General features: G+C 44.7%; 1 protein-coding gene across 1 annotated transcript in view; it reads left to right on the forward strand.

Moving 5' to 3' along the window:
* The window catches only part of LOC122931883 (transcription elongation regulator 1-like protein), a 148875-nt gene that overhangs the window by 14314 nt on the left and 108351 nt on the right, over positions 1–26210 (forward strand). Inside the window, exons 4-5 of the mRNA XM_044285939.1 lie at positions 16828–16982; positions 21008–21077. Of these exons, the coding sequence (XP_044141874.1) occupies positions 16828–16982; positions 21008–21077 (225 nt within the window). The remainder of the gene's footprint in view (positions 1–16827; positions 16983–21007; positions 21078–26210) is intronic.

The following is a 26210-nucleotide window of genomic DNA, read 5'->3' on the forward strand; positions in this document are numbered from 1 at the left end:
AAACTACTAAAGCAATTTTACGACACTTCTGATAATAAAGTTGGATTTGCATTTAAATTTAATGTGCCTGTGAATTCTGTAGCCAAATTTATGTGTGAGTGAAAAACAGCTCTGCAGAGACATCTTACAAATGTGTTGTACAGCTGTGATAATAAATGTTCCTTTGACAAGAATCATAAGCAACGTCTCTCAAAACTACCTGATTTTGCTAAGTTATTTATTTTGTAAAAAAAATCTTTGCTGTAGGAAACTTTGGTATGATCTAGTGAGTTTTGTTTAGTTCATATTTTGCCTGGAGAGCAGTGATTTTGTTGTGTCACTAATCTGCACATCATATAAAAATGATTCTACTAAGAAGCTGTCCCTCAAAAAGGAAGAAAGCTGCCTCTAACCTGACCATAGCTGAGGGCTGATGAGGACCACAAGGCTGAAACAGTTTGGCTGATAATACCACAGTCATGTTTGACTATGCAATAGACTTACAATAAAATATTCCAATCAGTTTTCTTCCTTTTAGTAGAAAGTTATTTGTATATTCTTCTCATGGAGCACTGCATTCTTGCTGGTTCTCCCTAAGGAGAGTCAATACTTTAGCTTGGTTGAAAGAGAACATCAAAGGTGTTGTGCAGTGCTACAATATTAATCACTTATCCTCAGGATAGGTTACCAATATCAAATCGGTGAAACAAGCAAGTGAACTAGTAAGCAGTTTAAATTAACTACAGTAATTATACCACACCGCCACTATAAGCTAGATGGCGTGCAGTTAAATGAAGAGTGCTGCTACCTCACATGACCAGTACTGCCTCTTCTGCCGATCTATGGGGATCTCAGAGATCAGACCCCTGAGAGATCTGATATTAATCACCCATCATGAGGATAGGTCATCAATATGGAAGCGCTGTACAATCCGTTTAATTTACTATTTTTTTTTGTGGATTAGATACTGTAATCAGAATTCATTTGTTAAAGGGAATTGGTCATTAGAATTTAACATTGTTTAAATCAATGTTTTATATTAAACCATTTTTAAGAAGTGATTTTTTTATTTTCAATGTCACCATTAGAGATAACCGAATTTCAGTTTGCTGAATTTTCCGAAAAGATTTGATCCGAATTTATTTGCGGCAAATCGCTTTAAAAAAAATGCTATTTCCTGGCTGCATAGAGCCTGTATAGGGGTGTAGAACACTGAACAATAGGGAGTCTGCTATGGAAGTGAAACATTACTGTGAGTCAGTATGACACGCAGATGACAGGCATCACTCTTAGAATCACTGTGCACTTTACTTATTTAGGCAGTTACAGGGCCAAAACTGATCAAATAACTCAGGTCAATGTTAGAGCCAGGTATAAAGAACCGTGCAGAGGCCCAAGATCCTAATGTAGCGTGAAAGAACGCACTCCTTTTACACCGTCGTCAGCTGATTCCACATAGATGTCTACAGAACCTGTTCTATTAAACGCTTATACAAGTAGAGCTCCCCGACAGAGTGGAGAGGGTGTCAGCAGTAAGTTTGTGTTGACGTCACTCATTATTTTGCCCTTCCTCTGATCCGTCAGAACAATAACCACCCAAAAAACGGATCCTGTCTGTTGAGCATCCACCTTAATTCGGTCAGTAATTTGGTCAGTAATCCATCAATATTGCTAAAGCCCCACAAAAAACTGGAGTGGATCCAAAACAAAGATGACACATAAATTGAATATTTGCATGTCTTCTGTGTTTTGTACCCACTCCTGCTTTTGGCTACCAAATCATAAGCCAATTCTGAAGGGACCATACAGGTCTTACAGCTGCTACACAGACAGGATCCGTTGTGCGTCTCATTTTTCGTTCCTTATGACAGATCAGAAGAAGGGTCAAATAAATGATGATGTCAACTAGGCTGAAAGGCAAAATAGTGGCCCAGTCATGGAGTGGAGGGGGTGGGAGAATAGCTTGAGAAGTCCACAGAGTGGCCCAATGACATAGTGTTGAGGAAGCAGCAGCATGAGTAGGCCACAGACTAGCAAGGTGACATAGTGTGGAGGTGGCAGCAGCAGGAGCATGAGGAAGCCACAGAGTGGCCCAGTGACATAGTGTTGATTTAGCATCAGTATGAGGAGGCCACAAAGTGGCAAGGTGACATAGTGTGGAGGTGACAGCAGCAGCATGAGGAGACCACAGAATGGCAAGGTGACATAGTGTGGAGGTGGCAGCAGCAGCATGAGGAAGCCACAGAGTGGCACAATGACATAGTGTGGAGGTGGCAGCAGCATGAGGAGACCACAGAGTGGCAAGGTGACATAGTATGGAGGTGCCAGCAGCAACAGCAGCATGAGGAGCAGAGTGGCGCAATGACAGGATGTGAAGGTGACAGCAGCAGCATGACGAGACCTGAGTGGTGAGGGGGCAGCAGCTTCAGGAAACCACAGAGTGAACTGGTGACAGAGTGAGGAGGTGGGTGGCAATAACAGTACCCGCTGACGATGGTAAGTGTAAGAAGGAGCACTTGGCATCAGATGTGTGGCATCAGGCGGGTGGCAGCATTAGAATAGTAGCCGAGGCAGGTAGCCAGAAGAAACTGGTCTCTTTTGTCAAGGTTTCGGTGACACAGCATGGATGATCTAATCTGATGCATCAGGTGTTGGTGGGTGGAAATCCTGGCTGATGCACGCCTGATTCATTTTGACAAAGTTCAGTCTCTCCAAATTTTGCATAGACAAGCGAGTTCTCCTTTGGGTAATTATGGCCCCCGCTGCCCTAAACACCCGCTCTGATGCAACAGTACTGGCCGGGCAGGACAGCTCTTCCTGGGCAAACTTGGCCAGTTACAGCCACAAATTCAGTTTGGCTGCTCAGTAGTCCATCGGATCATCAATGTGAGGTGGCACGGTACTGTCCAAGTATGCCACTACCTGCTGGTTCAGGTCCTGCTCCAGGTCTAGCTGCTGCTGCTGGTTAGTAGTTTCCTCACTAGGCGGGTTAAGAAAGCTGCTCATCATAGAATTTGCACTAAAGCTGCAGCCATAGCAGTGGAACGAGAGCGCAGAGGGCACTCCTAGTCAGACCTGCAAAAGGATAGGCGATGGCGCAGATAGGCAGCGGCCAACTGACTACATAGGATGTTCAGTTTTTGCTCCCTCTCAGCGGGTGCAAAAAAGGCCCCCATTTTGGACTGTTAGCCAGGCTCCAACAAGTCGGAGAGCCAGAAGTCATCCCTCTGCCTAATGGTGACAATTCGGCTGTTACTACCCAAGCAAGTGAGCATACAGCAGGCTATTTGCGCAAGTGACTCGAAGGGACACCCTGCCTCCATCTCCACTGTATACTGTCACTGTGTGCCTGGGTCATCTGCATTGTCTTGCTCATCTCCCTCTTGCTCCTTCGGCTTATCCTGCTCCTCCTTTCCTGTCACCTCTGTAGAAAAATCACCCATTTTGCTACACATTGCTTGTGCTCCAATGTCCTCCTCTTCCAGTTCAGCCCCCACACGGCTCATGTGGCCGTGAGATGTAGGCACCACGCATATAGTCCCCTGACCAGCCAGATGGACTAGCATCTGTTCCAGGATATTAATCAGTGGAATGACGTTGTTAATCCCAAAGTCCTGGAGACTGACAAATAACGTTGCCTCCTCAAAGGGCCTGAGCAATTGGCAGTTGTAATGCATGAGCTGCCACTGGCTGACATCAAAGTTACACAGGGGAGTACTCCTGTCTGCTTGGATCATCAAGAAATCATTTATGACTTTTCTCTGTTCGAAAAGTCAGTCCAACATATGGGGGGATGAATTCCAACATGTGGAAACGTTGCATTTCAGCCTATGTTGGGGGACCCCATTCTGCCGCTGCAGCTCAAGGAGGGTGTGTTTGGCGGTTTATGAGTGGCTGAAGTACATGCAAAGTTTCCTGGCCATTTTTAGCATGTCTTGCAAATGGGTGGAAGACTTCAGGAACTGCTTGACAACCAGATTGAGTATGTGCCCCATGCAGGGTGCATGGCTGAGCCCTCTTTGATGCAGAGCCGACACTATGTTCTTTCCGTTGTCGGTCACCATGGTTCCGATTTTGAGTTGTCACAGAGAAAGCCAGGGATCAATTTCTTGATGAAGGACTTGGAGCAGTCCTGGAGAAGCACTGTGAATTGTCCCTACAGTGGAGGCTGAGGACACAGGGGAGGATGAGGAGGCAGAGAAGGACATTGCCACAAGACCAACGGCGTGAGAACATGGAGGCGGAAGCGGTGTTACCTGGCCAAGCTGTTGGTTTGGTTGGGAAAGAACCACATTTACCCAGTAGGCCGTAAAGACATATATTGTCCTTGACAGTAGTTATATGTCCACACGTCGGCGCTGCCATGCACTTTGGCAGACACAGACAGGCTCAAGGACTGGCCCACCTTCTGTTCTACATATTTGTGCAGGGGTGTTATTGCCTTTTTGGCAAAGAATTGAGGGCTTGGGACTCTCCACCTTGGCTCGGCACAAGCCATCAGTCCTCTGAAAGGTGCAGAGTCCACCACTTGGAAAGGGAGGGACTGCAGCATCAGCAACTTGGCAAGGAGCACGTTCAGCTTCTGCGCCGTTGGATGAGTGCACGCATACTATTGTTTCTTGACAATCGATTCGGTGATCGATTCTATGATCCAATGCTGATGGAATGAATGACAAGGAGTAGGAGGGCGAGAAGCAGGAGGATCAGGATCAGTAGATGACGGAAAGGACAGACAGCTCCCTTCGGCTAAGGTGGTGGAGCCTTTATTGCCTGAAATTGGGTTCATGCCACTGGGTGATGCAGCGGTTGCTGCGGCAGGCTGGACCACCACATTGGAGCCAATGTTCTCCCAGGCCACTTTACGGTGACACTGCATATGTTGACGCAGGGCCAGGATGCCAACATTGTCACCATGGCCACACGTCACCTACTGCCCACAGATTCGGCAAATATCCATGTTCACCTCCTCCGGCGGCTTAACAAAAAACTGTCACATCACCGAGTAGGTGATTTTACACCCAACATTCCACACTGAGTGACTGCTACCACCACTGCCTCCGTGGATCCGTGCATTACTTCTTTCTGGGCAGGTAGGCTCCTGGGATGAGGGTGGTCTACCCTGGGCATGTTTGGCTCCCGACCTCCAACTGCTGCCTCTCTGCTGACTCATGGCCACGCTACCGACTTGATGGTACCGACTTTCTGGCTCCGCTGCTGCCTCACACGCAAGCTGCCACCCTCTTCTCCCGATGATGATGAAGCCGCGTCATCACCCGGCTCCCAATTGCGATCGGGCGTCTGATGTCACTTGGAATGAAGTGGTTGACTGAGTGAACCATTCAAGAACCACTGGGTTGCTATCTAGCTGACACTGGGAGCTCAGGCTTCTGGAAGTGACCCCTGCTGTCACGCCCGCTTACTCTGCTGCGACCTGTGCCTGTGCCAGAAACATTTAGTCCTCTGCCCCTCCCCTGTGCAGGGACTGTCACTTCTCTGTCTGACATACTGTTAGATCAAATAAGTAAATAAAAAGGAAATTAATACGCCCTAAAAAAGGCTGTAATTTTGTCACTTCACCACACAACGGCAAATAATACTTTTTTTGCCACTAATCCACGTATCACCCTTTAACCTTTGTTAAAGGTACTGGACTTTGCTGCAGGGGAGCCACCATGCTGCTAGTGAATAGGCAATACAGCAATCCAAAGCTTAAGGCCAGGGGCACAGGAACAATATGGTGAACACGCACAGGTACACGTCAGCAAGATCAACCCTGCCAGCAAGTATATATGATTTAATAGGGTTGATCATGCTGACAGGCACTCTAAAGGTTTGTCCCAATTAAGGCATATGAACATCATGTTATATGGTCCCAGCTTAGAACCCTGAATTATGAGCTAGAGTTAAAAGCAAGTGCAAAGAGTACAATTCCCTTGCAGAAGCCTCATAATGTGGCTCGATATGGGAGCTACATTATATATTTAGTAAACAGAATAGAATTTAGTCCTGAATACCATCTTTGGAAATGCTTCGCTGGTGGGTTCCAATCCCACTTGGAACCAAACTCGAGTTCGGGAAATGTTTTTTTCAGTAGAAATCAATTTGTGAAGTTTTGAAAGACTTTGCTAAGTAATAACTTTGGCTTATCGGAGCAAATACATTCTAATATTGTATGGAGTGCTCGCTTCGTACAGTATAAAAACTAAGTGTTATGCTAATCCCTGCGCGTGGTTGTACCCGTAGGTTTTCGTAAATTGCAGTTGGTTGCTGGATGTCCGAGGAGGGGAATATTTTGTGATCAGCTTTTTTGTCAAAGGGCCCTCATAACAAGAAGGGATTGTAAAAAGTGGAGTGCCAATATGGCTCATTCTGGCTCACACCTCTCTGGCTAAGCTCCTGTCTACACAACCACATGCTGCATTCAACAACCCATACTGAATTGGCCCTCAACCAATAGCTATATAAAGTGTATGGTCAACTATACATAACTGTGACAATGTACAGGTGAAACTCGGAAAATTTGAATATATTGTGCAAAGTTCATTTATTTCAGTAATGCAACTTAAAAGGTGAAACTAATATATGAGATAGACTCAGTACATGCAAAGCGAGATATTTCAAGCCTTTATTTGTTATCATTTGGATGATTATGGCTTACAGCTTATGAATAGGGATGAGCGAACTCGAACTGTATAGTTCGGGTTCGTACCGAATTTTGGGGTGTCCGTGACACGGACCCGAACCCGGACATTTTCGTAAAAGTCCGGGTTCGGGTTCGGTGTTCGTCGCTTTCTTGGCGCTTTTGTGACGCTTTCTTGGCGCTTTTTGAAAGGCTGCAAAGCAGCCAATCAACAAGCGTCATACTACTTGCCCCAAGAGGCCGTCACAGCCATGCCTACTATTGGCATGGCTGTGATTGGCCAGAGCACCATGTGACCCAGCCTCTATTTAAGCTGGAGTCACATAGCGCCGCCCGTCACTCTGCTCTGATTAGCGTAGGGAGAGGTTGCGGATGCGACAGTAGGGCGAGATTAGGCAGATTAACTCCTCCAAAGGACTTCACTTGATTAATCGATCGATCTGCAGCTGTGCATCATTGAGCTGCTGAAATTCAAATGCTCACTCACTGTTTTTAGGCTGCCCAGACCGTTTGTCAGTCACTTTTTTCTGGGGTGATCGGCGGCCATTTTGTGTCTTGTGCGGTGCTGCGACCAAGTGCATCCAAGCTGCGACCAAGTGCATTTAACCCTCAATGGTGTGGTTGTTTTTTGGCTAAAGCCTACATCAGGGTGAAGCTGTCACACCAAGTGCATTTAACCAGCAATAGTCTGTTCATTTTTTTGGCCATATACTAAATCAGGGGCAAGCTGCGCCTGTCACCAAGTGCATTTAACCCTCAATGGTGTGGTTGTTTTTTGGCTAAAGCCTACATCAGGGTGAAGCTGTCACACCAAGTGCATTTAACCAGCAATAGTCTGTTCATTTTATGGCCATATACTACATCAGGGGCAAGCTGCGCCCGTCACCAAGTGCATTTAACCCTCAGTAGTGTGGTGCGTCAAGCTGTGACACCAAGTGCATTTAACCAGCAATAGTCTGTTCATTTTTTGGCCATATACTAAATCAGGGGCAAGCTGCGCCCGTCACCAAGTGCATTTAACCAGCAATAGTGTGGTTATTTTTTGGCCATATCCCAGTCTAATTCTGTCACTAAATCCATACCGGTCACCCAGCGCCTAAATACTAGGCCTCAAATTTATATCCCGCTAAATCTCTCGTTACCGCTGTCCTGTTGTGGCTGGGAAAGTTATTTAGTGTCCGTCAAAGCACATTTTTTGTTCTGGGTTGAAGTACAATTCCCAATTTAGCAATTTCATAATTTAGTGGTTCCTGCTATATCAGAGCTATTTGAAATCTATCCCTAAAAGGGTATATAATATTCAAGGTGCACATTGGGTCATTCAGAATAACTTCACACACACCCGCTACTGTGTATTTCTAAGTCTAATTCTGTCACTAAACCCATACCTGTCACCCAGCGCCTAAATACTAGGCCTCAAATTTATATCCTGCTAAATCTCTCGTTAACGCTGTCCTGTTGTGGCTGGGAAAGTTATTTAGTGTCCGTCAAAGCACATTTTTTGTTCTGGGTTTAAATACAATTCCCAATTTAACAATTTCATAATTTAGTGGTTTCTGCTATATCAGAGCTATTTGAAATCTATCCCTAAAAGGGTATATAATATTCAAGGTGCACATTGGGTCATTCAGAATAACTTCACACACACCCGCTACTGTGTATTTCCAAGTCTAATTCTGTCACTAAACCCATACCTGTCACCCAGCGCCTAAATACTAGGCCTCAAATTTATATCCTGCTAAATCTCTCGTTAACGCTGTCCTGTTGTGGCTGGGAAAGTTATTTAGTGTCCGTCAAAGCACATTTTTTGTTCTGGGTTGAAATACAATTCCCAATTTAGCAATTTCATAATTTAGTGGTTTCTGCTATATCAGAGCTATTTGAAATCTATCCCTAAAAGGGTATATAATATTCAAGGTGCACATTGGGTCATTCAGAATAACTTCACACACACCCGCTACTGTGTATTTCTAAGTCTAATTCTGTCACTAAACCCATACCTGTCACCCAGCGCCTAAATACTAGGCCTCAAATTTATATCCTGCTAAATCTCTCGTTAACGCTGTCCTGTTGTGGCTGGGAAAGTTATTTAGTGTCCGTCAAAGCACATTTTTTGTTCTGGGTTTAAATACAATTCCCAATTTAACAATTTCATAATTTAGTGGTTTCTGCTATATCAGAGCTATTTGAAATCTATCCCTAAAAGGGTATATAATATTCAAGGTGCACATTGGGTCATTCAGAATAACTTCACACACACCCGCTACTGTGTATTTCCAAGTCTAATTCTGTCACTAAACCCATACCTGTCACCCAGCGCCTAAATACTAGGCCTCAAATTTATATCCTGCTAAATCTCTCGTTAACGCTGTCCTGTTGTGGCTGGGAAAGTTATTTAGTGTCCGTCAAAGCACATTTTTTGTTCTGGGTTGAAATACAATTCCCAATTTAGCAATTTCATAATTTAGTGGTTCCTGCTATATCAGAGCTATTTGAAATCTATCCCTAAAAGGGTATATAATATTCAAGGTGCACATTGGGTCATTCAGAATAACTTCACACACACCCGCTACTGTGTATTTCTAAGTCTAATTCTGTCACTAAACCCATACCTGTCACCCAGCGCCTAAATACTAGGCCTCAAATTTATATCCTGCTAAATCTCTCGTTAACGCTGTCCTGTTGTGGCTGGGAAAGTTATTTAGTGTCCGTCAAAGCACATTTTTTGTTCTGGGTTTAAATACAATTCCCAATTTAACAATTTCATAATTTAGTGGTTTCTGCTATATCAGAGCTATTTGAAATCTATCCCTAAAAGGGTATATAATATTCAAGGTGCACATTGGGTCATTCAGAATAACTTCACACACCCGCTTCTGTGCATTTCCAAGTCTAATTCTGTCACTAAATCCATACCGGTCACCCAGCGCCTAAATACTAGGCCTCAAATTTATATCCCGCTGAATTTGAATACAATACATTGGGCCAAATAATATATTTGTTGTTGTGGTGAACCATAACAATGAGAAAAACATCTAGTAAGGGACGCGGACGTGGACATGGTCGTGGTGGTGTTAGTGGACCCTCTGGTGCTGGGAGAGGACGTGGCCGTTCTGCCACATCCACACGTCCTAGTGTACCAACTACCTCAGGTCCCAGTAGCCGCCAGAATTTACAGCGATATATGGTGGGGCCCAATGCCGTTCTAAGGATGGTAAGGCCTGAGCAGGTACAGGCATTAGTCAATTGGGTGGCCGACAGTGGATCCAGCACGTTCACATTATCTCCCACCCAGTCTTCTGCAGAAAGCGCACAGATGGCGCCTGAAAACCAACCCCATCAGTCTGTCACATCACCCCCATGCATACCAGGGAAACTGTCTCAGCCTCAAGTTATGCAGCAGTCTCTTATGCTGTTTGAAGACTCCGCTGGCAGGGTTTCCCAAGGGCATCCACCTAGCCCTTCCCCAGCGGTGAAAGACATAGAATGCACTGACGCACAACCACTTATGTTTCCTGATGATGAGGACATGGGAATACCACCTCAGCATGTCTCTGATGATGACGAAACACAGGTGCCAACTGCTGCGTCTTTCTGCAGTGTGCAGACTGAACAGGAGGTCAGGGATCAAGACTGGGTGGAAGACGATGCAGGGGACGATGAGGTCCTAGACCCCACATGGAATGAAGGTCGTGCCACTGACTTTCACAGTTCGGAGGAAGAGGCAGTGGTGAGACCGAGCCAACAGCGTAGCAAAAGAGGGAGCAGTGGGCAAAAGCAGAACACCCGCCGCCAAGAGACTCCGCCTGCTACTGACCGCCGCCATCTGGGACCGAGCACCCCAAAGGCAGCTTCAAGGAGTTCCCTGGCATGGCACTTCTTCAAACAATGTGCTGACGACAAGACCCGAGTGGTTTGCACGCTGTGCCATCAGAGCCTGAAGCGAGGCATTAACGTTCTGAACCTGAGCACAACCTGCATGACCAGGCACCTGCATGCAAAGCATGAACTGCAGTGGAGTAAACACCTTAAAACCAAGGAAGTCACTCAGGCTCCCCCTGCTACCTCTTCTGCTGCTGCCGCCTCGGCCTATTCTGCTGCTGCCGCCTCGGCCTCTTCCTCCGCCTCTGGAGGAACGTTGGCACCTGCCGCCCAGCAAACAGGGGATGTACCACCAACACCACCACCACCACCTCCGTCACCAAGCGTCTCAACCATGTCACACGCCAGCGTTCAGCTCTCCATCTCACAAACATTTGATAGAAAGCGTAAATTCCCACCTAGCCACCCTCGATCCCTGGCCCTGAATGCCAGCATTTCTAAACTACTGGCCTATGAAATGCTGTCATTTAGGCTGGTGGACACAGACAGCTTCAAACAGCTCATGTCGCTTGCTGTCCCACAGTATGTTGTTCCCAGCCGGCACTACTTCTCCAAGAGAGCCGTGCCTTCCCTGCACAACCAAGTATCCGATAAAATCAAGTGTGCACTGCGCAACGCCATCTGTAGCAAGGTCCACCTAACCACAGATACGTGGACCAGTAAGCACGGCCAGGGACGCTATATCTCCCTAACTGCACACTGGGTAAATGTAGTGGCAGCTGGGCCCCAGGCGGAGAGCTGTTTGGCGCACGTCCTTCCGCCGCGAAGGATCGCAGGGCAACATTCTTTGCCTCCTGTTGCCACCTCCTCCTTCTCGGCTTCCTCCTCCTCTTCTTCCACCTGCTCATCCAGTCAGCCACACACCTTCACCACCAACTTCAGCACAGCCCGGGGTAAACGTCAGCAGGCCATTCTGAAACTCATATGTTTGGGGGACAGGCCCCACACCGCACAGGAGTTGTGGCGGGGTATTGAACAACAGACCGACGAGTGGTTGCTGCCGGTGAGCCTCAAGCCCGGCCTGGTGGTGTGTGATAATGGGCGAAATCTCGTTGCAGCTCTGGGACTAGCCAATTTGACGCACATCCCTTGCTTGGCGCATGTGCTGAATTTGGTGGTGCAGAAGTTCATTCACAACTACCCCGACATGTCAGAGCTGCTGCATAAAGTGCGGGCCGTCTGTTCGCGCTTCCGGCGTTCACATCCTGCTGCTGCTCGCCTGTCTGCGCTACAGCGTAACTTCGGCCTTCCCGCTCACCGCCTCATATGCGACGTGCCCACCAGGTGGAACTCCACCTTGCACATGCTGGACAGACTGTGCGAGCAGCAGCAGGCCATAGTGGAGTTTCAGCTGCAGCACGCACGGGTCAGTCGCACTACAGAACAGCACCACTTCACCACCAATGACTGGGCCTCCATGCGAGACCTGTGTGCCCTGTTGCGCTGTTTCGAGTACTCCACCAACATGGCCAGTGGCGATGACACCGTTATCAGCGTTACAATACCACTTCTATGTCTCCTTGAGAAAACACTTAGGGCGATGATGGAAGAGGAGGTGGCCCAGGAGGAGGAGGAGGAGGAAGAGGGGTCATTTTTAGCACTTTCAGGCCAGTCTCTTCGAAGTGACTCAGAGGGAGGTTTTTGGCAACAGCAGAGGCCAGGTACAAATGTGGCCAGCCAGGGCCCACTACTGGAGGACGAGGAGGACGAGGATGAGGAGGAGGTGGAGGAGGATGAGGATGAAGCATGGTCACAGCGGGGTGGCACCCAACGCAGCTCGGGTCCATCACTGGTGCGTGGCTGGGGGGAAAGGCAGGACGATGACGATACGCCTCCCACAGAGGACAGCTTGTCCTTACCCCTGGGCAGCCTGGCACACATGAGCGACTACATGCTGCAGTGCCTGCGCAACGACAGCAGAGTTGCCCACATTTTAACCTGTGCGGACTACTGGGTTGCCACCCTGCTGGATCCACGCTACAAAGACAATGTGCCCACCTTACTTCCTGCACTGGAGCGTGATAGGAAGATGCGCGAGTACAAGCGCACGTTGGTAGACGCGCTACTGAGAGCATTCCCAAATGTCACAGGGGAACAAGTGGAAGCCCAAGGCCAAGGCAGAGGAGGAGCAAGAGGTCGCCAAGGCAGCTGTGTCACGGCCAGCTCCTCTGAGGGCAGGGTTAGCATGGCAGAGATGTGGAAAACTTTTGTCAACATGCCACAGCTAACTGCACCACCACCTGATACGCAACGTGTTAGCAGGAGGCAACATTTCACTAACATGGTGGAACAGTACGTGTGCACACCCCTCCACGTACTGACTGATGGTTCGGCCCCATTCAACTTCTGGGTCTCTAAATTGTCCACGTGGCCAGAGCTAGCCTTTTATGCCTTGGAGGTGCTGGCCTGCCCGGCAGCCAGCGTTTTGTCTGAACGTGTATTCAGCACGGCAGGGGGCGTCATTACAGACAAACGCAGCCGCCTGTCTACAGCCAATGTGGACAAGCTGACGTTCATAAAAATGAACCAGGCATGGATCCCACAGGACCTGTCCGTCCCTTGTCCAGATTAGACATTAACTACCTCCCCATAACCATATATTATTGGACTCCAGGGCACTTCCTCATTCAATCCTATTTTTATTTTCATTTTACCATTATATTGCGAGGCTACCCAAAGTTGAATGAACCTCTCCTCTGCCTGTGTGCTAGGCCTAAATATATGCCAATGGACTGTTGCAGTGGTGGCTGACATGAAGCCTGATTCTCTGCTATGACATGCAGACTAATTCTCTGCTGACATGAAGCCAGATTGTCTGTTACGGGACCTCTCTCCTCTGCCTGGGTGCCGGGGCCTAAATATCTGAGAATGGACTGTTCCAGTGGTGGGTGACGGGAAGCCAGATTCTCTGCTATGGAACCTCTCTCCAATTGATTTTGGTTAATTTTTATTTATTTAATTTTTATTTTAATTAATTTCCCTATCCACATTTGTTTGCAGGGGATTTACCTACATGTTGCTGCCTTTTGCAGCCCTCTAGCCCTTTCCTGGGCTGTTTTACAGCCGTTTTAGTGCCGAAAAGTTCGGGTCCCCATTGACTTCAATGGGGTTCGGGTTCGGGACGAAGTTCGGATCGGGTTCGGATCCCGAACCCGAACATTTCCGGGATGTTCGGCCGAACTTCTCGAACCCGAACATCCAGGTGTTCGCTCAACTCTACTTATGAAACCCCGAAGTTTTAATTTTGAGGTACCCTTTGCTCAGGGGGTATGGATTCATTAGCTAACTAGAGTGTGACACTTTGAGCCTAGAATATTGAATCTTTTCACAAAATTCTAATTTTAAGCTGCATTAATGCAATTCCCTGTAATTTGCATTACTGAAATAAATTAATTTTTGCACTATATTCTAATTTTTCGAGTTTCACCTGTAAAATTAACCAGGCAGTCTTCAACTGAGCTCAGATACTGTAAAATGTCAATCAGATGTGATCCAATAAGTGCCATGCCAGCTCACTGTACCTTGTCATTTTATTGTTAACCTGTAAGGACGCTTCTGCTTGAGTATAATGCATCAGCAGACAGCTCCTAAGTAAGTCAAATCCGCTTTTTGGCAGAAATTCAGGCCAAGGAATAATCTCCTTGCAAGTATCCCCATCACATCGAGTCTGAAAAAGTTGTAAATATGTTGTACTAAAGGAACACTGGTGTTGTACTCTCACTGAGTGGTATTACTGGTGCTAACTGGAATCTGCATAATTTACAATGCATTTTAATTGCTTTCTGCTCTGTTTAATATCACAACTCACATGCTCAGCTGTTTTCTGGCACACAACCATATATTCACTCCATCAGGTGCTCAGATTGCAGGCGGTAAGAGCATCACTGATGCAGGTGGAACGAATTAGTGGTTCTCAGATTTACAAGGGACCCTGAATGTAATCTAACTTTATCTCATACATCTAAACATAGACATGATTTGTGGCTTGTTTAGCTGATAGATTCAGTACAATGACATGGTGCTCTATTATTTTTGTGCCTATTTTTTTTTTTTGTGTGCCTATTGTGCGTCTATGTTTAGTAAATTTAGTATATTTTATACATATGCAATATCTGTGAAATTGATAATAAACTTTACGTTGATCCGTGTTTTTAAAGGCTTTGAACACCTTTGGGGGGGATTTTGTTATTAAGAATTAACATAGTGGACCCCAATGGTCAAAAAATGATTTGGCTGCCTTTGGAACCAATTGCTTGCCACTAGGGTCTATTTATTTCAATCAAAACAATGATTAGACTTAATTGATAATTTAGGGGTTGGGCCTCAAGAATTGTTACCTCTAGTGAGCCCAAGGAACCGCAATCTTACACGGCGCTACATGTGGTGATGGGATTTTCCAGGATTTTCCTACCCATGACCTATCGTCAGGATCAGTTTCTGATTGGCAGAAGTCCAACACTCAGGACTGTTGATCAGTTATTATTCTCTCAGCCTTTCCTAGGCCGTTTGATGACACGATCATATGGCCTAGGAGCAGGCCAGCCCCATTCAAGTGAATGGGGCTGAGTGCAGTACCAAGCACAGTCGCTATACAATGTACGGCGCAGTGCATGGTAAGCTGCGAGAAGGCGACGGCACTCACAGGAACCCCACTGCTTTGTCAAAACAACTGATCAGTAGGGGCCCCAGGTTTCGGACCCCCACCGATCAGATACTGATGACTTACATATTAGCTTAACCAAGTGTTTATGAGCTGTCAGGAGTTCAGACATAAAGGCTATACATACAGCTATCTGAGCTACAATATAATGGCAGTGTCGGACTGCGGTTCCTTGGGCCCACTAAAGGAAACTATTCTTGGAGTCCAACCCCTGTATCATTAATGAAATCTAATCAAGGTTTTGGATTAAATAAATAGACCTTAGTGGCAAGTGATTAGCTCCAAAGGCCGCCAAATATATTTTTTTCCTAGACCTCTGGAAAGCCACTATGATATTGGAACCTGGGCCCCCTGGGTAATCCCCCTTGGTTCTCTGGTGAGTCAGTCTGACCCTGCTGAACACTGACCCATTCAATTGAATGATTAGATTCACATGGGGGATTTTTTGCCCAGACCACTGGTCCATGCAGAGAAATTTGCAGTATGTTCTAACTTTGTTTTTACCACAAGACTCAAAAAGTGGGTCAGTGGGAAAAGTAGACAACATGCTGACTTCATCCATGTGCTATCTGTTAAAAACTTGTGCCTGTTTCTGGCAGAAACACAAACTAATTTTATATCTACTGTGTGGAAGACTCCTTCCATGCACATGGCTAAATTTTTGATGGTCCATGCAGTGCCTTCATAGTTCTACTGATTCTCTGTGAGAGAGCACTAAGCAAATCGATGGCATGCTGCAAAGCCTTCTGTTTTATAGAGAATATCTCCACAGGCAGGCCTATGTGTTCATTCTGTTTGCTAAGACTCTTCCTGGATTACTATACTAAAATTTAGTTTAGAACAATTTAGACCAACTAGACTCAGATCATTGGTTGACTTGTTAATGGCCTTCATCGAGTCATTTGGTTTACAAGATAACATGATACTCAGGATTATCCGCAATATTTTTTCTTTGCTTCTTTTACTTTGTGCACTGAACATTTTATTGTACTTTATATTTCATTTAGAGCAGTCAGCTTTTCTATTTAGTGGGCAGCAGGTCACCACACAATTCTAGATATATAAATGTTAACCAATATTCTCCATCAGCCTATATCAATCGGTCATTTGACAAACTAAAATTGGAATAGCATTGAAAGGTGTCTTTAAATTGCCAGCTATTTATTCTTTAAATTCGTATGAAATTACTTTTAAGTCAGACAATATTTTGTATTAGATAAGAATATTGAATCCTGGCCGTTTTTGTGTCAAGGTTCACATATCTCGCTGATAAGACTTTTTTTTCCTTGCAGTAAAATGGACATTAAGAACACAGCATTTTCAACAAAGCTAGTTTGAAACAGCCATAATGCCATCACATTTTAGCATCTCTATTGTTACCTGAAAATCTAGTTTTCCCACAGCACTACTAGACAAAACTTAGGTCACGCAGGCTTATATGGGTTCTATGTGTTTCTATATACATAAAACCAGAACATTTCTTAAAATCTGCCTTTTGTCTGCTGTCACTCTAGTGACTGCTGCCCAGTGACTGGACAGCATTGCATCTGTTTACATTTTCTACACTGTATAATGATTCTATTATGTTTTACTTTGGCTGTCTTTTATGTTATGATGATATATTATATGCAAATTTTCTATCATTTTTTTATTTTATTATTATTAGGTGTGTGGTATGGACTGGAGATGACAAAGTATTCTTCTTCAACCCTACAATACAACTATCAGTTTGGGACAAGCCAATAGACTTAAAGAATCGAGTGGATATAAACAGAATCATTGAGGACCCCCCGCATAAACGCAAACTGGAATCTCCCACAAGTAACTAAGCGCTGTGATTATTTATTTTATTTCATTCAATATACTTTATAATTTGTAACAAAATCTCACATTTTTATTTCATTAAGACGACTGATACATTGGTTGTTTGTCAGTCTGGATTCCCATTTTTGCCATCTGTTAAACATATAGGTACATAGATGTCTCAGACTGATACCATACCGTGGCATCCGTTCACCATAGAGTTCCATTGTAAAAAATTTTTTTTTAAAAAGTATATGTTTTATTGCCGGACTCTGCAGGATATAAAAGTGTGTTGTGCCACACTTTTGTATATTTTTTTCCAACTTATACTTTAAATGGATGGTAACATGTGATGTGAACCCACCCTAATAGATGGAAGTAATGTACAACACCCTAAATTCCACTTGGGGCAGGGGATTCTGGAGTAATCTTTCCACTTTCTTGGTTAACCCTTTATAACAAATTTGAAGACATTATGGGGCACATTTATTAAGACCACCATTTTAGACGCCGGTCTTAATAAGGTCCTGCGCTGGCAGTGGATCCACCGGAGTTATGAAGAGGCGCAAGCTTCTTCATAACTTTGGCGGATCCACTGCCGCTTTTAGATGTAAGATGTCTTACATTTAGACCATTTTCTACGCCTAAACCAGTCCCCTTCTGCACCCACTCCACACCCACTTTTTTCAACCTGGTTTGAGCGGCGAGAAGTTTCAGGTTTAGGCGTATTTGTGTTTAATAAATGACCCCCTATATCTGTCTGATGAGAGATACACTTTAAAGAGAACCTCTTACTTTTTTTTCTTGAAATTTATTAAAATATATGGCAATTAGGGATGAGCAAATCGACTTTGGATGACACATCCGAAGTCGATTTACATTAAACTTTGTTTTAATACTGTACGGAGAGAGCACTACATACAGTATTAGAATGTATTGGCTCTGATGAGACAAAATTATTACTTTGCAAAGTCTCATAAGACTTTGCATAATACCTTCATAAATTAATTTCTACTGTAAAAAAAAACATTTCCTGAACTCGGGTTCAGTTCAAGTGGTACCTCATCCCTAATGGCGATACCTCAAGCTGGAGACATGATGAGCTGTACTTCTTCCCCTCAAAGTGTACCTAATCTTTAAACAAACTCTGTATTAATCAATATTACAGTGTGTACATGAGGAATAACAATAATTTTGGCCATTATATCGTATATCTGCAATTTTCTAGCAGTTTTCATCTGTACATGCTTAATGTCTAGCTTGCAGATGTCAAAATAATGGTGGGTGGAAACTAGCATAATCTACTGCAGACAGAAAGGAGAGAAGAATCATGCAGAAACAGCTCCAGGATCATGAAGAACATTACAGAGAGGTGCTGACCTGTATTGGTCGTGAATTTAGTACTTGTGCTGAAATATTAAACTTCCATATAGCTCTGCAGTCTCTTTAGTATCTCTCCTTAAGTAATGCCGCACTCATGCTGCTGCTCACTCCCCCCCCCCCCAAAAAAACTTGTATTGACATGTTTAATATAATCCTCCTGTGGAGCTGCTCTATCTCAAAATGGAATTCAAATCATTTTTCAAAGTGAAAAGCAATTAGTAACGGGGTAGGTAAAAAGCTGATACCATAATAAATAGACATTTCTTACTGATAAAGCATATCACAACATTTTTAGTGGTCGCTTGTATCATTGATTTATGTAAAATTGTGTGAACGTACAGTGACTCTTTAAACACCCCCATACATCTCAAAAAGGGATTGTGCCAAGATTTAAGCATCTTCTCTCCACATATAATGGGCTAAGTTTCTGAATAGTGGGGTTTCAACTAGGGATCGACCAATTATCGGAGTTACCGATATTATCGGCCGATATTCATGATTTTAACAGTTATCGGTGTCGTCATCTAACCTTGCCGATAACGTGCCCAGCGCGCTATCACAGAACATGAGCGCGCTCATATTCCCTCAGCAGCACAGGGGAGAAGGAGTCACTCTCTCCGTCCCCCTGTACCGCGCTGCCAATGAGGATAGACGGGCGGAGGAGGGGCTGGCGCACTGCGTCACCAATGATAAGTAACATCTAATACAAATACAGGAGGCAGTGCCCAGCCTACATGACAGGACCCTGCGATCAGCGGCAGTTAACATCGCAGGGTGCCAGCTATGTGATTCTGCGCGGACCCACCCGCCTCCTGTATTAAACGTTAATTATCATTGGTGGCGCAGTGCGCCCTCCCCAATATTAAAAACATTGGTGGCGCAGTGAGCCCCCTCCCCCCGCCCCCAGTATTAAAACATTGGTGGCGCAGTGCGCCCCCCCCAACCCCCCTAGTATTAAAGTCAATGGTGGCAGTGGCCACAGGGTCACATCCCCTCCTCTTTATTGGTGGCAGTGACAGCTTCTTATTGGAGCTGCAGCAGTGTAATCCTGGGGCTTCGATCGGTTACCATGGCAGCCAGGACGCTACTGAAGCCCTGACTGCCATGGCAATCTCCCTACTGCTGTCTGTACTATGCACAGGGCAGCAGGGACAGTGTAAAGTCCTATACACCCTAATAGAGCTCTATCAGGGTGAATAGGACAAGGGATGAAAAGATCCCAGGTTCTAGCCCCTAAATGGGAAAATAGTTATTAAATAAAAAGTAAATTAAAAACCCACCAAAATATTAAGTTTAAATCACCCCCTTTCCCAATTTGACATATAAAATATATAAACAATAAATAAATAAATAAACATATCACATATTGCCATGTCCGAAAAGCTCAAAGTATTAAAATATATTTTAAAAAAATCTCCTATGTGGTGAACAGCGTAATTTTTTTTATTTTTTTTATGAAAATGCACAAAATATCGGTATAAGTTATCGGTTATCGGCTCTAAAAAATCAATATCGGTCGATCCCCTAGTTTCAACCACTAGGACCCCAGCCGATGGTCAAGCATGCTCCTTCCCTCTCCATTTCTCTCTGTAGTACTTGGTGATCTTTGGCAGTCCCGTAGAAAAGAATGGAGAGGCAGTGCACATGCATGAGTGCCACTCTATTCATACAGAGGGGACAAAGGACCCCTGATCACATGATGGGTGGGAGCCCCAGCGCACTCCCACTGATCAGATACTTACCCCCTATCCACAGGAAACGTTTAAATCTTGACAAAACTTCTTTAAGATGTCATACTTGAGTAATGTCTGTGTGTATTCATAGGGATTACAGTGAAGGAAAAGTACAGCTCATGGAGGCACTGTTCAGTGTTACTGTGTATAAAAAATTATGGCATTGATTCCATATTTGTATTAGACATTGGACATACATTATGTGAATATTAATTTAAGAAAAAAGGTGAAAAAAATGGATATGTGCTGACTAAAAGTAATGGAAGGTGACAAACACTTTCCAAGGCAGAGTCAATGCAATATTTTCCTTTTCATGTACTTAATTATGCATTTCAATTTAAGGCATTGTATCATTATGAGAGCCACTTCTGAAAATAGAACAAAGGTGAATGATTGGGGGTAGTAGTATGCATTGTTACATGACAGTTGTCCAAATTAGGTGCATGAATGGGGCGGGAATGCTATAGCATGATCCCTTGATGCTTAGCAGCACCCCCTATGGTTCATAAAAGTGGATCCCAAGTGGGAGAATGGCTCTACGATGTCCATGTGCTCTAATAAGACATTTCCCTCAGTAATAATGAGATTTTAAAACTAGCCGTCACCAATATTAAGATGGCCTCTTCAGTCTGGCCAACAATCCAATAGAAAAGGAAACATTCTGACAGAAGTTGAAATAAATTTGAGCACATGGATCTACACCAACATCTCAGAATGAACAAGAGCATTGTAGTCCTTAAAACTAAATATTAGTTCATTAGGTATTTTGTGCTCAGCTCCGAGCTTGGGAATTAGTCCATTATTTCCAGATGCAAACATTTGGCTTTCGAGACTGAACATAAAATCATCATTATGGAAGTGTTTGGGGTGTTTAAATATTCTGATTACTATGGCTTTAAAGCAATTTTCTCTCCTTATCTCTACCAGCTGGCAAGAAAGATGGACTGGTCCCAGAAGATGCTAATGATGAACACAACTCCAAAATTAAGAGAAATAAGTGAGTACTCTCTATGTAGAAAGAGGACCTCATGTGTACTCAATGCCAGGATAGCTTGTAAGTTTCAACAGGACTTGATGTGAACTCTAAGTGCTAAGAGGATTTAAAGGAGTTCTGCCATAAAATACTTTTTATTCTAAAGTTTATTTTCATCAATTGTTCAGCTCTCATTTTGACTTGAATATTTTTCTTTTCAAATTTACTTCATTTGCAGTTTTCTCTTATCCCCCTTGCTTAAATCCTACTTCCTGGTTTGTCATGTGACTGCTTTCCCATCATGTCTTAGGGCAGTGAGATGTGTCCTGACATCAGCAGATCATGTGACACTAACTAGTGTTGAGCACGAATATTTGAATCGCAAATTTTAATTGCGAATATCGCCACTTTGAGAATTTGCGGATATTTAGAAAATAGTGCTATAAATTCGTATTCGCGATTCACGATTAGTATTTTTTTTTTGTTTACTAATAATCCCTATACTGCGAGCTCTGCATACATAAGTTAAATAATCATTTTGGTTCAGTAGAATTTGATAAAAAGCTATTTTTAAAATATGCAAATTACCTTGCTACCAGCAAGTAGGGCGGCTACTTGCTGGTAGCAGCCGCATCCTCCGATCCTAATGACGCCCCCTCTGCATTGTGATTGACAGGGCCAGGGAACGGAATCGTTCTCTGCTGGCCCTGCCTGTTTGCATTCAATATCTGGCGCCTGCGTCGTGGCCGTACCTATCTTCAATCTGCGCAGGCACACTGAGAGGCGGCCGCTCGCTCGGCCGCTCCATCCTCAATGCGCCTGCGCCGGGTGTAGATGTGACGTCATCGGCGCAGGCGCATTGAGGATGGAGCGGCCGAGCGAGTGGCCGCCTCTCAGTGCGCCTGCGCAGATTGAAGATAGGTACGGCCGCGGCGCAGATGCCAGATTTTGAATGCAAACAGGCAGGGCCAGCAGAGAACGATTCCGTTCCCTGGCCCTGTCAATCACAATGCGGAGGGGGCGTCATTAGGATCGGAGGATGCGGCTGCTACCAGCAAGTAGCCGCCCTACTTGCTGGTAGCAAGGTAATTTGCATATTTTAAAAATTGCTTTTTATCAAATTCTACTGAACCAAAATGATTATTTAACTTATGAGCGTGATGAGAGATAAATGAAAACAGCGGCACTCACCCGTGTGTTACAAAAGACTTCGGCAGCTTTATTCATTCAAAGGTTACATCAGGCAGGGGGCGGAAATACACAGGCACGCATTGATCAGCGGCGGCCGTTTCGCGCTAACTGCGCTTCTTCTGGCTGTGCGTCAATGCGTGCCTCCATACCACTCTTTTTAAAAGCCGGCGCAGCCCGTCATCACAGAAACTGATGAATCAGGCAACACCTGCATAAACAAGGTGATATACATACAGCACATAAAAAGACAAAGATCCATGCAATAATTAAAGTATGTATGCAAATCAAGCGGCAAATGTTTGTGTGACATCACACTACAAGGCACTACAAAAATGGGCTAAGGTCATTTCTATCGTTGAGTCCGAGTTCTCCTAGGGCCTGGGTGCGTATTATCCACCTAGCCTCTCTCTGCAGGAGGAGACGGTGTCTGTCTCCCCCCTGCAGAGGGGTGGACACGATCTCCAGGCCAGAGAATGAGATGCAATCAGTGTCGCCATTATGTACAGCTCTCATATGTTCTATGAACCTCGGACAACCTTTCCCTGTCTTAATAGAATTAAAATGTTCCCGCACACGTTCAAAAAGGCATCTAATAGTTTTTCCAATGTAGAAACGTCCACATGTGCACAATAATAAATATACTAAAAAAGTGCTCCGGCAGTTAAATTTGTGAGGGATAAGCAGGATTATGAGTCCGGCACAATTTTCAACTGGAATATTGGGAAAAGATCCAATAGAAAACAACAAAAGAAAAAAACTTATCGCCGCCAGAACAATGATTATTGGACAACGGATTCCGATTCCAGCGTCTCAGATGACCCGGGTCACACGTCAACAGAATTGACAAGGGAGCCATGTGACCCTTTAGGAAAAGGATTAGAAGAGGAGGGAGGAAGACCAACAAAGGTGACAGGAGTCAGGAAATCAGGAAGAGAAAGGAAACAAGTCTCTTGGAGGAAATAGACGCCCTCTTACCCTCTGATGAGAATCTAGTGATTAACCTGACTGACCACGTATTACCTCCAGGATGTCTGGAAGTCCTTAATAAGGGACTGGGTTATAGTTTAACCGAAGAATTTGATTCAACAACCTTTGAAGTGGATCTATTTAAAGCTACCCGAAAATTGTACCTGCACAAGCTGTTTAGGGATACTCCACAGAAACTATCCACTACTCAAGGAGAGATACCACTTCAGCCAGATCCCATGGCTTTTCAAGTATGCAATAAATTTAATGAAGATGAACGGGCCTGTCTGGAGTTCCTTACTGGAACGGATATCACTGAGAGATCCTCAACTGATGTTCCTATGGATCCATTTGTTGGTGGAGTTAAATCCACCTTCTGCCCCCCTATGTCCGCCGGGAGTAGCATTGATATCTTCCAGTATCAAGTCATGAGGGATATTAAAGCAGTGATGTATCCCACTGCCCAACTTAACATCACTACAGAGTAGCAGAAAGCCTTACAGTGGCTACGTTCCCAGGAAGATATAATAGTGAAACCGGCGGACAAAGGGGGAAATGTCGTCCTCATGTCTAAAGAATTTTATGTCAGTGAGGCCATGAGACAACTGGGTGACACCAGTACTTATGAGAGGATACGGGGGGACCCCCTACCCGATACCCAGCGGTTGCTGTTATCACTCGTTAGGAGATACGTGGAGGTGGGTTTTCTACCCAGAAACATGTTGGACAAGCTCGTCCCACCATCCCCAGTCAAGCCATCTTGGTACTTTCTCCCAAAGGTCCACAAGTCACTGAGCCACCCCCCGGGGCGTCCCATCGTCGCGGGGATTGGCTCAGTGACTGAGCCTTTATCCAAGTATGTGGACTGGCTCTTGAGACCAATACTCAATAGTGCACCTGCTTATCTCAGGGACACTAATGATTTTTTACTGGCCCTGAAAGAAATCCATTGGCAGAAAGGATACCAATTGGTATCACTCGATGTGGAAAGCCTCTACACCCGCATCCCTCATGATGCCGGTGTGGAGGCGGTCCTTGACATCGTGTTGAACCTAGGTAAAAGTCCTGTGTATTGTGAATTTGTCGGAGAGTCATTGAAGTTCATCTTGACTAACAATGTATTCCAATTTGGTAGTGATTGGTTCAGGCAAAAGCTGGGTACGGCTATGGGGACCCCCGTATCCTGCACTTTTGCAAATATGTACCTTGCCAGACTAGAGGACAGATATGTGTACTCTATGAACAACCCTTTTCTTCTAAAAATGAAAACATACCTACGTTTCGTAGATGATGTGTTTATGGTCTGGGAAGGTACAGAAAAAGAGTGCAGTGAGTTCGTTGACTATTTAAACAGTAACGACATGGGTATGACTTTCACCCTTAATTTTGGGGGGAGTAGGTTAGAATTCCTGGACGTGGCTGTCGTGGTGGAAGGCGATGAGTTGGTCACGGAGGGTTTTCGTAAACCCACGGCGACCAACTCCTTGCTCCACCACGACAGCTTCCATCCACGGAGCGTCAAAAAAGCCGTACCATACGGACAATTTATCAGATTAAGACGCATTAACAGCAGAGACAGTGGTTACCATAGACAAGCAGATGAGTTAAAACAGCGCTTAGTAATGAGGGGTTACCCTGAAGAAATACTTAGCAGGGACTATGGAGAAAGTGGAGAGAAATTTCTCACAAGTTAGTCTCCTTAGTAAAAACAAAAATAACCAGAAATTGGATAGTGGTAGTGACCGTATTGGGGGCACCAGATTTGCGTTCTCCTTCAAATACAGCCCCATGGCTGACCGTATTCGATCAGTCATTTTTAAGAACTGGGATGTTTTGAGGAGGGACGCAACCCTAAAAGAATTGACAGGACAGAGACCCCTCATTTCCTTTAGAAGGAGTCACACTATTAAGGACAAACTTGTCAGGAGCAGACTCCAAACGGATAGTAGCAAAAATTGGCTCAAACGCAACCTTCCAAAGGGCAACTATAGATGTGGAAATTGTTCACTGTGCACTAATAATTCCCAGAAAAAGAGTATTGAGTTTGCTGGTATTAAACATACAGTCAATACCTTTATTAACTGCCGGAGCACTTTTTTAGTATATTTATTATTGTGCACATGTGGACGTTTCTACATTGGAAAAACTATTAGATGCCTTTTTGAACGTGTGCGGGAACATTTTAATTCTATTAAGACAGGGAAAGGTTGTCCGAGGTTCATAGAACATATGAGAGCTGTACATAATGGCGACACTGATTGCATCTCATTCTCTGGCCTGGAGATCGTGTCCACCCCTCTGCAGGGGGGAGACAGACACCGTCTCCTCCTGCAGAGAGAGGCTAGGTGGATAATACGCACCCAGGCCCTAGGAGAACTCGGACTCAACGATAGAAATGACCTTAGCCCATTTTTGTAGTGCCTTGTAGTGTGATGTCACACAAACATTTGCCGCTTGATTTGCATACATACTTTAATTATTGCATGGATCTTTGTCTTTTTATGTGCTGTATGTATATCACCTTGTTTATGCAGGTGTTGCCTGATTCATCAGTTTCTGTGATGACGGGCTGCGCCGGCTTTTAAAAAGTGTGGTATGGCACGCGAGTGGTGTGCCTGTGTATTTCCGCCCCCTGCCTGATGTAACCTTTGAATGAATAAAGCTGCCGAAGTCTTTTGCAACACACGGGTGAGTGCCGCTGTTTTCATTTATCTCTCATCACGCTCACACCGAACCCTACCTGTGCAGCTGAGCACCACCGATCGTGTGTCGTCCTCTCCAGCCGTTAGGAGCATATGATCTGTGTGTATGCGGCCGGGATAGTGGTGCCGCCCCCTACCTCACTTGTTACATTATTTAACTTATGTATGCAGAGCTCGCAGTATAGGGATAATTAGTAAACAAACAAAAAAAAAAGTTTAGTGGGCTGACAGAAGCCCTTTAAGACAAGTCTTGACAAATATACAGAGTGATACAAAAATGACAAATTCACTTCTTGCC

Source organism: Bufo gargarizans, chromosome 3, assembly GCF_014858855.1.
Source record: "Bufo gargarizans isolate SCDJY-AF-19 chromosome 3, ASM1485885v1, whole genome shotgun sequence".
Lineage (NCBI taxonomy): Eukaryota > Metazoa > Chordata > Amphibia > Anura > Bufonidae > Bufo > Bufo gargarizans.